Source organism: Cinclus cinclus, chromosome 25 (genome assembly GCF_963662255.1).
Source record: "Cinclus cinclus chromosome 25, bCinCin1.1, whole genome shotgun sequence".
NCBI classification, from domain to species: Eukaryota; Metazoa; Chordata; class Aves; order Passeriformes; family Cinclidae; genus Cinclus; species Cinclus cinclus.
In genome coordinates this window covers 520,931-534,704 of record NC_085070.1, presented here as the reverse complement: position 1 = coordinate 534,704, position 13,774 = coordinate 520,931, and the positions used below count along the sequence as shown (strand labels likewise).

Genomic DNA, 13,774 nt, shown 5'->3' with positions numbered 1-13,774 from the left:
AATATGTAAATTATTTGTCTCTCCCTGTCATGCTTTATAGAACATACATTTTGATGATACAATCTAATTTGTATTGCAGCCATCATTTTTTTTTTTTTTTAATTCTGGATGCCCTTTCCAGTTATACTTGTGTGTTCCTGGCTTGTTTTCTGGTGCCTTAAGTGAATATGGTCTCTCCTTTTTCCTGGCTTCCCTGGAGCTTTTGAAACTTTGCATGTGAAAAATGATGAAGAAAATTGTGACTTCCCTGTGGTTTGCTTTTTCTTCCCTCTAAAAATGTGTTGTTTACCTTGAGCTCAAGGCAGCGTGGCTGGCGGAGATGGCCTTAATATTCAACATTTTTTGGGGCACTGGGGGAAGCACCAAAAAACTTTGATATCAGGAAATTTTGTTGTTCTTCAAATTTCTTATTGCATGTAGATTTCAACAATTTGTCTGGAGAAAGAATTGTTTAATAAGTGTACTTACTAAATCAGGGCAAAAGCCTACTTAATAGCTTTTAAGAGCAGGACTATCTGAAATCAATCCTTGATATTTTTTTTTAAGCTGGATTATTAGAAATCTTACAAATCCATTTTAAGGGTAGTCAAACATCATTTTCTCAAGTTTTTGAAACAATTTGAAATTTGACTTTAAATCTGTACAGACCTCCCTGTGGGAGCATCATTTTGCTTACTTTGTGTTAGTAGTGTCTTTTGGGGTCAAATGGTTTGCTAAATGAAAGGCTTGGTAATAGGATTTCCTCCCAAGTGGCTGTAGAGCATTCATGTACATTTTGTCCAGAGGTTGAGCTAGTTGAAGCTGGGAAGTTCCAATTTGCCTGCCAGGTGTGTAGTCCAGGAGCTCCAGGCTTTTGTCTTTGTCCAGCTGGTGAGATTCCTGCAGAGTGACACACCTACTGGAGAGTCCTTGAAATCCTACTCACGGCTGCCTGTGGCCCCCTGCAAGTTCAAACTCAAAATTTGAGTTTTTTATGCTGAAAATCTTGAAAATGCTGATGTGTTCTTTGAGAAATCTCTTCTAAAATCAACTCTTTTTCATCAAACAAATGAAATTATGGAAGAATTCTGAGCTAAATGTGAGCATCTGCTTTTTAATAAACTTTGTCTTCCTGACTCTTGTGGTAGTCTTTGCTAAAGACTTGAATTCCTTGTTTGACAAAAGTAGGTCCATCATGCTGGTGCCTAGCTGATCTTTGTTTTGGGATGCAGGACTATATTGCTCTAATCCTTCAGAAGCATTTTAAATTACTCTATGTGGGTGGTGCTGCCTATTGTCTGTGTAAGGAGACGAGGAAAGAAAGGGGAAATCCCCATAGATAATAACATTTCCATTCCTCTTGGTACAAGTATCAGGAATCTGCTGACATCCTTCCTTTACAGTCATGTAGCTGGGTTTGAAGAGATTCATCTCATTTCCTTTACAGCTACTGGTAGCCATGTGTGAGATTAGCATTTGTGTTAGGAAGCTAAACCTTAAAATTAAATACTTCCTGAGCAAAGCTCTTTCATTCCTCAGTGGGGGCACTTTGATTTTATCAACATTTGTTATCAAGGGTAAAAGGAACAATAAGAGTTAGTGGTTGAGGCAAGTGAAGTAAATGTGTTGCTTAAAACCCATTTTCAAATAAATTTCCGTTAGTTTTGGCTCCACCTAAGTGTCCTATTACCTTGTGCTCCTGCTGCAGGTGTGGTATGCTGCCTCCTATGCTGAGTTTGTGAACCAGAAGATCCATGACATAACTGAGGAGGAAAGGAAGGGTAACTTGGGATCTTCTGCTTTCATTGTGGTGGTGGTTGCGAGTTGTACTCCTTACTTAAAAGTATATGGCCTGTATAGCGCTCCCAAATTCTTGCTGGGTTGTGAAAAGTTAAAACAGATCTAGATGGTGTTATTGGGGCTTATTTTCAATAGCTCTTCTCATGAGAATGATACTTTAATTTAAGCATTTACTTCAGTTTCCAGGAAGCATAAGATTGCTTCCTCCCAGGAAGAGATCTGTTTCTGTACTCAGTGTCTACTGTGTGTTATAAACTGAGGTGTGACTGCTTTAGATATAGAAATTTCCCTTGGTCTCCCTTAACTTAAGCCAGTGGCACAACCCTGTAGGCTCTTCCATACAAGAGTGAATTTCAGAATCCCCCTGAATTTCTAACAGTGTTGATAGTCCATGGGAATTGATAGTCCATGGGAATTGCCTCTAGTGATCTTTCTGTGTCTCTGTGATGAGTTATGGTCATGGCAAAGTGCAGAGGACATAAAAGCAAAGACCTGTGGAGCAGGGCTGGGTATTGTGCAGCCTGTCTAACCTTCAGGGGAGAAATATGGCCCACAGAGGAAAGAGAGGCTGGGGGCAAAAAGATTAGGTGCTTAATTGGTGATGACTGAAATGGTGTTATTAACATTTCTGATAGTGCTCAGGGAACAGGAAAAGAACTGGCCGTGTTACGAGTGCAATCGGCGTTTCGTGAGCTCAGAGCAGCTCCAGCAGCACCTCAACTCCCATGACGAGAAGCTGGACTTCTTCAGCAGGTACTGAGCCTTAGCTTCACTTGTGGATCACTGTGGTGCTTCCCCAAACGTGGATAAAGGAGGGGCTTTGTCCTGTAAATCTTAGTGATCAGCTCAGGAGAGATCAGCTCAGCACCAGAAGGAAAAATCATGGCAGCAGAAGGCTGACTGGTATAAGAGATTCTGTGAAAGAAGTTGCTTGAGAGAAATAAATACTCTGTTGAAATTGGTGAGGTTTTTTTGTTTTGCCTTTTTTTTTTGACAATGACTTTAAATAATTGCAATGTTTCAGTATCACAGTTATTGAAATACTGTGTTTCTCATATGGAAGTACAGAGCTTGGAAAACAAGGCTTCTAGTGCCTCATTGGCCTGGTAAGATGGTTTATCGTGACTTATTAAAAACTGAATCTACAAATACTTGTCACAGAAGACATTGGTGCTGTCTTTCTCCTGAAATGTAGCAAGTGACTGTTTTATTTTTGCCTTTTTGCCACAAAATTGTTCCCTTTTCCTTAGTGCCTGACATCAGTGGCTGAGTGCTTTTTGGGGACCAATGTTACGGCTTCAGATTTTAAATGGGTTTCTGTGTGCACTTGTTACATCATGCTGAAAATGCTTCCAGCACACCATAAACTGGAGTGTTAGAAGTGGGAGACTTGGTGTGGCAGAGGGCTGGATGGAAGCAAGTAGTCCTCTTGGTCCCATGATTACTGATAGAAATGTTAATGTACTCTGAACCTTGGTTTCTCATAAAGCACAAAATAAATTGATACCAGTCAGAAACCCTTTGTTTTTGCTGCCAGAATTTCTTCAGTTGTATTATTTACTGCATTTTATTATTTACTGCATCATTGTTACTGAGTTGAATGGTGTGACTAGGTGCTGAGAGAGAAAGTATAAAATCAGTGGAGAATCCAAATGCATCTTTGTGTCTAACCTGGAGCACTCTTATATTCTGCAGAGCCAGAGGCCGTGGTCGTGGGCGAGGAAAGAGGAGATTTGGACCTGGCAGACGCCCTGGGCGCCCTCCTAAATTCATGCGCATGGAAGTAACCAGTGAAAATGGTGAAAAGTGTGGAGAAGGGACACAGGTATATTTTTGGAGATGGAGGAGGAAAAAATAGCACATGGAATGTAAACTCTTGACTAAAAGAATGTGGGGCATCAGTGCATACTGGGGGTATGCTTTGAACTTACACATGATTTCTAGCTGTGTCAGGAGAGCACAGTACTTCCCTTCTATAAAACCCCTGTAAAATTACTTGGATTTCTGCAGTAAGTTTCACTCCAAAGCACTTAGCAGTGAGGTGGGTTATTGTGGCAGTCTAGCAGCCTCCCAGAAGTAATTTAGACAGTAAAACTGTGAAGGGATTTAGGTTCCTATTTGTCCTTTCTGGAATGTGAGATCAGCCTGCTCTTACAACTGTTATTGGTGGAATTAAATCAGTTTGAGATATGATTCTCTATGGTGTTTTAATATTAACAGAAGGGCTGCCTGTAGGCAGGCTTATTGCAAAATATTCTTTTGCTTGTAGCTGTTGGTTATAGTCTGCATTTATATAATGCATTTAAGTAAAAAGCTAAATTCTCTGGTGCTGACTATGTTTGGGTTACCACTAAGTCATTTTATGAGAATGACAGAAGGGATCAGTGTTCCAGTTCCTGACTTAGCTGAAACCTAATATCTGTAGTGGTAATTTTCCTCTGGCACCTCACTGGGTCATGGCTCTATGCTGACTCAGAGGAAGCAATGTGTACTCTGCCTGTGAATTCCTGCTGCAATGCCCTAAATGCTGCTTTAGGTGCAGGCAGTGGTGAGCTCACCCTTTCTTCAGGCTGACTTGACACATGCCAGCCTCATTTAGACAAATAAACCTAATGCTGGATCCAAACCCTTCACTCTGGGGAGATGGTGCAGTCCAATGTGTGAGTGGCATCTGGACTGGGGGTGGCTTGTGTCCTGCCAGTTTGAAGCATGGCCCAGGGCCGGCTCATGTGTGTCTGTGCAGTGGAACAGGGTGATGTCCCAAGCTGTTGGAGGTCTGCTGACCTCACTAAAGCTGGGCTATGAGTTCTGCCTGGCAACTGGAGAGTCAGGATGCTGAGAGCACAGCTGAGTGTAAACAAGGTGGAAACTTGCCATCCACACCTGGGCTGGACACTGAGGTGGTGTATTTTTTACTAAAGTGCTCTAAGCACTCAGTCTGTAAGGGCCTCATTCTTTGATTTTCCTTCTCCCACACCTGTTTTTGTGTTTTGATAGCGCCAGCCTTCAGCTGACATAACTCAAGATAAATTCTGGTGCTCTGTGTCCCTAGCTTGTGCTTTTAAGTTTCATCAGTTGCATTACGTCAAATGAGGATCTATGTGTGTTTTTCATGTAATGGAAGATTATTCCATTCCAGAACAGTTATTGGGATGTACAGGGAGAGAATGCAGATTTTTTGGCATGTGCTTCCTGCTCATACCACCTCCCTTTTTATGCTAATGCAAAAGGAGAGGAAAAACAGCTTTGTGTGATACGTGGAAGTGATGTGTGCAGAGCTGGAAACTGGATTCAAAAACCACATGGTGTCCAGCGTGATCACTTGGTTTGTCACTCTCCAGTTCAGCACTCCAGATAGTTTGTTAGAAAGGAGAAGACACTGCAAAATGACACAATGTTTCAAAGTGACAACAGTTTCCATGAGACAGAAATTCTCTTCTTTTCTGGGACTGCATTAGTCACTTTGGTAAAAGCAGAAATAGTCCTGAGTGCAGAAGAGCCTTCTTGGCTATTGTCTTGGTTTGAAAGACAGGTGTTTGTTAAGAAAGGCAGAAGTCTCTCTTGAAATGGACAGTGTAAACCCCCTCTCTCCAAATTATTATGATTTTGAAATTAAAGAGCTCTCAGGCAAATATATGGCAATAGGAATAACAGTTCTTTACTAGGAAAAAAATTAAAATAAAAATAAAATATGAAAAAAACCCCAAACCCAAAATATTGGCAGAGTCAGAATCCAAGCTGACACCCTGTCAGTCAGGGTGTTGGCAGCAGTCCCATTAAATGGTGGCTGCAGTCCTCCTGCAGTGACAGATGTGGTTCTGTTGAAGCAGTGATCCTGTAGAAGGGTGCAGTTTTCCTCTGAAGGTCCAGTGATGATGTGGAAAGGTCTGGTTTTCCTCTGGAATCCAGTGGAAAAAGGCTGCTCTGATGTTCCGAATCTCAGATTTTTTTCTGGGTAGGAAATGCTTGGCTCCTTCCCCTGGGTGGAGCATCTCCCAATGGGATGATGGAATTTTCAGTCATGCAGTGGGACTCAATGGCCCATTAACAGGAGATATCTCCTGGAGGAAGGATGGGTTGTGGAAAAGAAAGATCACTGCCCCACCTGGTTTCAACAGATGGTGATAGAATACATACTTTTAGTTACATCCTGCTTTGCAAGGCAAGATGGCTGTTAACAGCCGGATAATGCTGACTGTCTGTGGCTGGTCAGACAAAGGGATGCCCCATGGAGAGTCGCTTACCTGCATCACTGTCTGCCTGGTTCTCTGGGTGATGCTGCTATAGGTGAAGGTGATGTGCTGAATGCAGTAGTGGACACAGCAGGAGAACTGTAGGAGTGTACTGGTTTGAAAAGCAAAACCAGTGAGACTTCAAGTCAGTAATACAATTTTTAATAGGAAAGAGAAAAAAAAAAGGAGAAAAACAAAATACATGCAATAATAAAAATAAAACGACTGACAGAGTCAGAATACAACCTGATACCCTGTCAGTCAGGGTGCTGGTGCAGTTTTCCTCCAAAGGGTCCAGCGATGATGTGGATAAAAACCTAGTTCTTCCTCTGGAATCCAGTGGAAAAAGGCTGCCTTTGGCGTTCTAAACCTCAGTTTTTATCTAGGTAGGAAAGGCTTGTGCTTGTCCTCCTGGCTGGAGCATCTCCCAATGGGATGATGTAATATTATCAGTTATACAGTGGGACTCAATGGCCCATTAACAGAAGATACTTCCCACAGAGATAAGAATGATCACCCTTATCAGATGGTAATAGAAGACATCTTGTATTGTAAACCAGGACAAGGAGTTAGTATAGACACTAAACTACGCTGTGTTGTTTATAGCTTGTGAAAAGTATATACAAATCTCATTTTCTGCTGAAAAAAACCCCCAACTTTGTTATCATTAAAGTGTTTTTTTCAGTGGGTGGGGAGAATAATCACTGGTTGTATGATTTGCAATTTCAGGACTTGCTGCATTTTTCCAGCAAGGGGCAGTTTGATGAGGCCAGACAAACCCCATTGAATGGGTTGGAGCAGCAGGAACAGACTCCAGTGCCACCAGAGCCTCAGGCAGCACTGGAGCAGCAGGAAAACCACGTGCTTAACATACAGCCACAGCACGAGGGGAGCACGGTGGCCACACAGAGCACCATGACAGCAGATGACATGAGACGAGCAAAGCGCATCAGGGTAAGCATAGAGATCACAGGGTATGACATCCACTGTAAAACCAGGGAACACCGGGCCTGCCTGCCAGGGCCAGCTGGTCCTCCTTTCACTGTCATATCCATTTCCAAATCCCTAATAAAACATCTAGTTCCTAACAGTTTTCTTTGCTCTGAGAAGACGACAGATCTCACCTAAAGGACCAGTATGTCATAGCTGCTAGTGAGAACTGGTCAGGAGCTGGAGCTGATTGAATTCTATCACAGTAATTCTTGCATGGAAACACAGTCCCTCCAAGCTGGCAAGCAGGGGTGCTTCAAAAGAGCTGGCAGACTTGTGGTGCTGTGGCACAAAATAATTACTTGCTCACAGTACCATCTGTGTCTCTCAGAACTCTCTTGCAAATAATTGCCAAAGAAAAACCACAACCTCAGTTTGGATCCACTTAGATGATTATGATACTTAGTGATAAAGTCCTTTTTTGGGGTAGAAAACCCTGCCTTTGTGAGTAAAACATATGTTAAGAGCAAACACTTTGAGCCTGAGCTCTGTGTCAACTGGCTGAGCTGTTTCTTCTCTACTGTGTGTGGGAAATGATTCAAGCAGATAATCCTTGGAGCTTTGTAACTGGGAGATCAGTTTATTTAGCTTAAAATCTTTTTCTTACATGTGTTAACTTTGGATTAAGGAAAGAAACAGCTGCAGTGGGGGTAAGGGCTCATGTTTAGGGGATGAGGAAGAATTAGAAAAGAGTTGAGTAACTATTCTGTATAGGAATATGTTAAGCCAAATTTTGCTTCCAATTTACAGAAATATATATGCAAGACCAATGGTGGTGTTACCCCAAAAATGCTGTGGCATGTCTTGAAGGAAGAGTTTAGCTTGGGCGCATTAAGACTGCACAGTTTTTAACAATAAGAAATGCTTGCAGTGTCTGAATGGCAAGTTTCTACCACTGATTTTATTTTCATATGTTAAAAACTTGGGGAATTTTTTGCTGAGTGTATTGAAGGTTGTATGATAGAATGCAGAGAGATGCTGAAGTTTTGACAGAACATGGGGGTGTTCAGCTTACAGTGTGCTACAGCATCCTCAGTAAGAAAAGTGCTGGCCATTTCCCTGAACTTATGAACCCAGTAAGTGAACTTAGGGTCCTCTAAAATAATGAATGTATGAAGAAAAGGACAGAAGTTCTGAAGTCACTTGTTTCTCTTGTGACTTAGCTTTTGTTCTCTGTAAATTCATCAGAAATGGATGGCAACTCAGAGGAGTGCAGTGGTGGTTCAGTGATACGTTTGTATCTCGAGTCTTCTGAACTTTCCCTGTATCTGACAGCTTGTGTTCAGAAGAGTCCTGGAGATGTTTCAAGCCAGGAGCATTGACAGAATGGCAGATGGAAGGTTGCACAGGCTTTTCCATATTGCATCAGATTGAGAGCAATGAGCACTTGAGATAAGACTAAACCAGCAAGCATCACTTTTTAAACACTGAGAAACCACCGTCTGAATAATCACTAACACAGCACCTGCCTACAATCATGTGCACTTCATAATAAAAGCAAGCAAACATTTCATTTTTAGGTATGTGGTACATTATTCACTTCCAAAAAACAGATAGAAAGTCTTGACTTCTGGTTATGATTCTGAAACCAGTGTAGCTCTAATTATTTCTTATTACTTAGATAGGATTTAGTTTTCAAAACCAGTTGTTCTTTGTGAATTGCTTCGGAATTTCTAAGGCAGAAGACAGTGGTACTGTGAGACTCTCTTCATGCTAGCTGGAAGTACTGATCTGTCCTGCTCCAGGATTCAAGTCCCGATATGATCAGTTGATTTTTCAGCCTCACTTTAGAGCCTGTGGGGTTTCCTTGGAGATTAGACCTTAACTATGGCAGTTGTATCCTTACTATTGAAAAGAGATACACCCACCCTTCAAGAACTCTTGTAGAAAATTAGAGGAATGAATATTTGGTTTTAGTTCAGTTTTGGGCAGTATGTAGGGTGTCTTTGTGCTAATGCCAGAAACAGGAGGGATAGGAATATGATTTGGAAAACAGTCACTTCCTTCATGGTGAAAGAAATGCAACTGGTTGTGTAACAAGGAGCACAGCCAGTAAAATGAGGTTAGAAAAAGTCCCTTCTCCTTAACTGTTTTACTCTCCCTATCCCTACCCTGTTGTCATCCTGCCCTAATTATTCCCTTCTGCTGAAAGCATTCTGTTGTCACTGTGGTTCTGCAGTGCACATTGCATCCTTGTTAATGAGCCCTAGGAAAACAGGAAAGGTCACAAAACAACTATAAGATTATCCGTGATTTTTATCATTGCACTTTAACTCTCCTCTTAAGCATTTACTAACTACAGAGTAAACCTTGAAGATCTGTTTAGTGTTTCCTGAAGCAAAAACCTTAAAGCAGTAAACTTTAGTTGGAAGAGCCCTTGTAGTGACCTGCAGAAGTCAAGGCTTCTGTTTTTTTCAAGTCCATTGCATAACATAAGTATTTCTCTCTCTCTCAATGCTGCCTGCTCAGCTGGAGCTGCAGGTAGGTTTGGGTTTTTGTTTCATTGGGTTTTTGCTGTATCTAATCCAATGGAACGTATCAACACCACCATGTTGTTTTGTCCAGCTCCTGTTTAGTGTTTCCTGATTGACCCTGCACCATAAATCGTCATATCCATTGTTCTTTAGGTAACCACTGTCCAAAACTAAGTGTTACCTGAATAACAATTTGCATTTTTCTAGTTCTTTTCATACCAGTTCCTTGTAGATTTAAGGTGGATTTTACAGGAGTAAATTGCTTGGATGAAGAGCGGGAATGTCAGTTCTAAAGTTTTGGAGGATTTGTTTGTGCAATTGTTTGTGCCAGATCAATATTACAAGTTAATGAGACAGCACTTAGTTTTTTTTGTTCTGTTTTTGTAGTCAATAAATTACCTAGGCAAAGAGCAGTAAAACATTTCATCTTCTGTAGCCCTTGAGATAACAACAGGGCTATGTTGAGTCTGGCCTGCTGTATTAGTGGTCAGCTCCCTGCTAAGGTACCAGTGATCAAAACTCAAATTAATAGTGCAGTTCAGGATTTGAAATACATCTTTTCACCTATGTTTTATTATCATCTCCTGTGATTAAGGGGGTAATTATATCCTTTGGACTCTTAAGCAGCGCATCAGTTTTTGCACAGTGGCTGTCTTTCCAATTCCCAGTGTGAATTACAGAAGATCCCTGTGTCTCCCATTGTCTCCACTTGTAAAATAGTGATGATGACAGCTCCTGGGAAGTCCTATTTGGAACTCCTGTATTAAAGTGTAAATTTTTTTTTTTCAGTAGCAAAACATTTGCTCTCCTGTTCTACCCTGGAATGAAAGTCTAGTTTTCCCTCTGCAGTTCAGATGGTGAAAATGATTTTTCAGGTTCACCAATTTAATTCTTGGTACAGCATTTCACAGTATTCCCAAGCTGTTCCCTCATTCCAGCAAAAGAGCTCCTAACTTTGCTGAATCAGTGTCAGCTGTTGGCCTGCACTTAAGGAACATAGCAAATGTCAGTTGTATCAGCTACCATGTTCCCACAAGCAAAGGAGACAGGAAACCAGGGAAATTTGTTTGCAGAAGTCTTGAATGTGTCTCATGGAGAAGTGGGTCATATGGAACATATGTGAGCAGAAGTATCAGCAGTATTCTAGTGGAATCCATGTGGTTTGGGTTGAGAAGGACCTTAAAACTCATCCAGTTCCACCCCTCTGCTATGGACAGGGACACCTTCCACTATCCCAGGTTGCTCCAGGCTCCGTCCAACCTAGCCTTGAACACTTCCAGGGATGGGGCAGCTGCGGCTTCTCTGGGCAACCTGTGTCAAGCCTCACCACCCCCACAGCTGAGAATTTCTTCCTAATAAGCAACCTAAACTGACGCTTTTCCGCAATATTTCTCTACCTATCATAATGTAGATTTTGTGTGTGACATGATCTCTTTAGAAGATCAATAAACCATCAATAAATAATGGTTTATAGAAGTATTTGAGAGAAGAGTGGATATTGCTTAGACTTGAAGAGGAATGGAACATTACAGTGTAGTTTGAGTGCAGTATGGGTGACAATGTGCTGTGGAATTTCATAGGACTCAATTCTAGCTTTGCAACTATCCAGCATGAAATTCTCATCCAATATTGACATGCAGGTGGAGGACCCTCTTTTCTCTTTCTACAGGCAGTACATCCAGCAGCATCTGTTCCTCCAGCAGAGAGTGCTGGGTCAGGACTGGGATGGCTCTATAACATTTATCTGAAGGGTAAGGGGAGAAAACGAAGACAGAACGATCATGAAATGCTACAGAAAAGGCAGAGTGAAGGCAAACACACACCAAAACAAAATAGGGGTTGAGAAGAGACATTGTGCACAGTAGGAGTGGAGAATTGCTCACAAGTTCTTACCTACTGCTCATAAAGCTGCCATTCTGCCATTGCCATCATGTTTTGAAACTCTGTTCTTCCTTTTGGCAATAGTAAAAAAGCATTTCTTGAATTTATGTTCCAGTAGAAGTTCTCCAGCCAGTGCTAAACCACTGCTGCACATCTCTGTGGTGATTTTTGATGCAGAAGGCGTTCTTGTAAAGGGCTGTAGAATTTTGTATTTCCCTGCTTCTGAGGGAAACACAGGGTGGTGGCTCACCATTCCTTTGTGTGGTTACTGATCTTATGATGTGATGCCCAATACTCAGCTGGAGTTGCAGCTTTTCTCAGGCCCAGATCTGTGCTTCAGGGAGGGCTTAGTTTTATTTTACAGCAAAATGGCATGCTTAAAGACAAGTTGGCTAAATCAGAAAAAATCAGGGATGGAAAAAACTCCTGCACTGTGTTCTGCTAATTCAGGGGGTAACTGCAGGTATGTTCCCCAACTTCTGCCTGTCACAGCCTCCCCTGCTGTAAATTGGAGGCAGCATATGATGGAAAATAATTTCTTGAAGTTTAGGTTCACTGATCATCCAATATATTTTATCCTGAATATATATGGATGTGGCATCTGTACATGGTAATGAAAGCCAGTGGTCTCTTGGATGGTTCTTTCAGAATGCAGCTCTGCAGCACCTGTTCATCCGAAAATCCTTCCGTCCATTCAAATGCCTGCAGTGTGGGAAGGCCTTCCGGGAGAAGGACAAGCTGGACCAGCACCTGCGGTTCCATGGGCGGGAAGGGAACTGCCCTTTGACCTGTGACATCTGCAACAAGGGCTTCATCAACAGCAGTGCCCTCGAGAGCCACATGAAGTTCCACATGGACCAGAAAACATACTCCTGCATTTTCTGCCCTGAGTCCTTTGACCGCTTGGATCTGCTTAAGGATCATGTGGCCATCCATGTCAATGATGGCTATTTCACCTGCCCCACCTGCAAGAAACGATTCCCAGATTTTATCCAGGTGAGATGTTGTACTGATTTGAAGCAACTGCTTTGGGGGGGGTCTCTCAAAAGGCTGTGGGTTTCTCAGTGCTCTCCCTGTGTAACTGCACAGCAGTTCATTCTCAGAAGCTGCAGGGAGTCTACCACAGTCAGAAATTGAAGAGTGACCAAGCACGCTAGACACTGCTAGGCATGTTGGTGTCTTAAGACACTGAAGTGCTCTGTCCACTATCATCAGATGTGATGCTTCAATCTGGCATTAGAAGGCACTGTAGTGCAAAAGGATGGGTTCCTTATTCCCAGAAAAATGCCTGAAGCAGAGATCCTGACTACATCATCTCCATGACACAAAAAGGAATTGTCTTTTGCTGTATTCAGCTTGTACTTGAGCACACCTTACCCTTTGTCATTAAAACTCTGAACAAAAAAAATGAGTGGTTTTACATCTTTAATCCCTTGCCTGTTTTCTGTCAGGATAATTCATTTGAACAGCTTGAAGAAATGCCAGAACAGATCAGGATACTCTGCTTCCTGACTTCCCCCCTGGGCTTCAGCTGGGCACTTTATTCTCCTTCCCTGCACACTGCACTGGAGCAGTGAGTAATGCAGCTACTCTGCACTATGCTTGAGCACTTGGACAAGGTCATTAGTAGAATTTAAAGATTCTATTTCCATGTCCAGTCAGAAAAAAACTGAGATGGACCATGCACATATTCATTATCTTTCCTAGGGACAAAGCAATTGATGTGTCTTACTGAGCTGCCTGACTGAAATTGTAATGTAGAAATCCAGTTTAGATCAGTAATAGGAACAGATAGACTATCCACTAGACTAAAAAGGAGAGGATGGGCAAAAGTGATTTACTAATACAATTCCATCCTGGCAGAAGTCCTTTATCTTCTGTGAATGTTCAACAAGAAAGAATGTTGATGATTCAGAAATGCTGTGCTGCAACTTAATTCCCTGTAAACTTTCCCATGCAAACAATTGAAAATCCCAAGGCTTTTTTCCAACTACTCAGTTGTAGTTTTGACATTTAACAATGATTTTTTTGTCTCTTCTTGCCACGTGAATAATTATGACTAGTGACTGCTGCCTACTGAAATACTTCTAGGTGGAACAGGTAGAGATGCCAAGTTGTTCTGTGTACAGTGTTATAAGATGGTAAGGATTTAATTAGAGATCCATTTCTTGAGTAGTGCTTGCATTTCAAATGTCAAACCTCATTAGTTCCTTTATTGGAGGGAAGAAAAAAAAAAGCCTGCTAAATGTTTGAAGAGGTGAAAGATAGTCCCAGAGTATGGAAAAGTAATTGCTATTGAGGAATGGTGTGCAAATGTTCTTCTGATTAAGTTTTTTTTTTTCCTTTGCGAATTGTAATTGCAAGCTCATTGTATCTGATTGAAAGGAATTAGTCCCCATGTTTTGGTTTCTTATAAAT

At 41.7% G+C, this 13,774-nt stretch overlaps 1 protein-coding gene across 9 annotated transcripts in view; it reads left to right on the top strand.

The window, feature by feature from the left end:
* The window catches only part of PRDM10 (PR/SET domain 10), a 44,788-nt gene that overhangs the window by 19,182 nt on the left and 11,832 nt on the right, over positions 1 to 13,774 (top strand). For 7 of the 9 annotated variants that reach the window (XM_062508791.1, XM_062508790.1, XM_062508788.1 and 4 more), the window contains 5 exons: positions 1,688 to 1,760; positions 2,415 to 2,532; positions 3,475 to 3,604; positions 6,741 to 6,965; positions 12,005 to 12,352. In XM_062508791.1, the coding sequence (XP_062364775.1) occupies positions 1,688 to 1,760; positions 2,415 to 2,532; positions 3,475 to 3,604; positions 6,741 to 6,965; positions 12,005 to 12,352 (894 nt within the window). Of the gene's footprint in view, positions 1 to 1,687; positions 1,761 to 2,414; positions 2,533 to 3,474; positions 3,605 to 6,740; positions 6,966 to 9,470; positions 9,483 to 12,004; positions 12,353 to 13,774 lie in introns of all 9 variants that reach the window. The other 2 variants (XM_062508792.1, XM_062508796.1) reach the window with 2 other exon arrangements.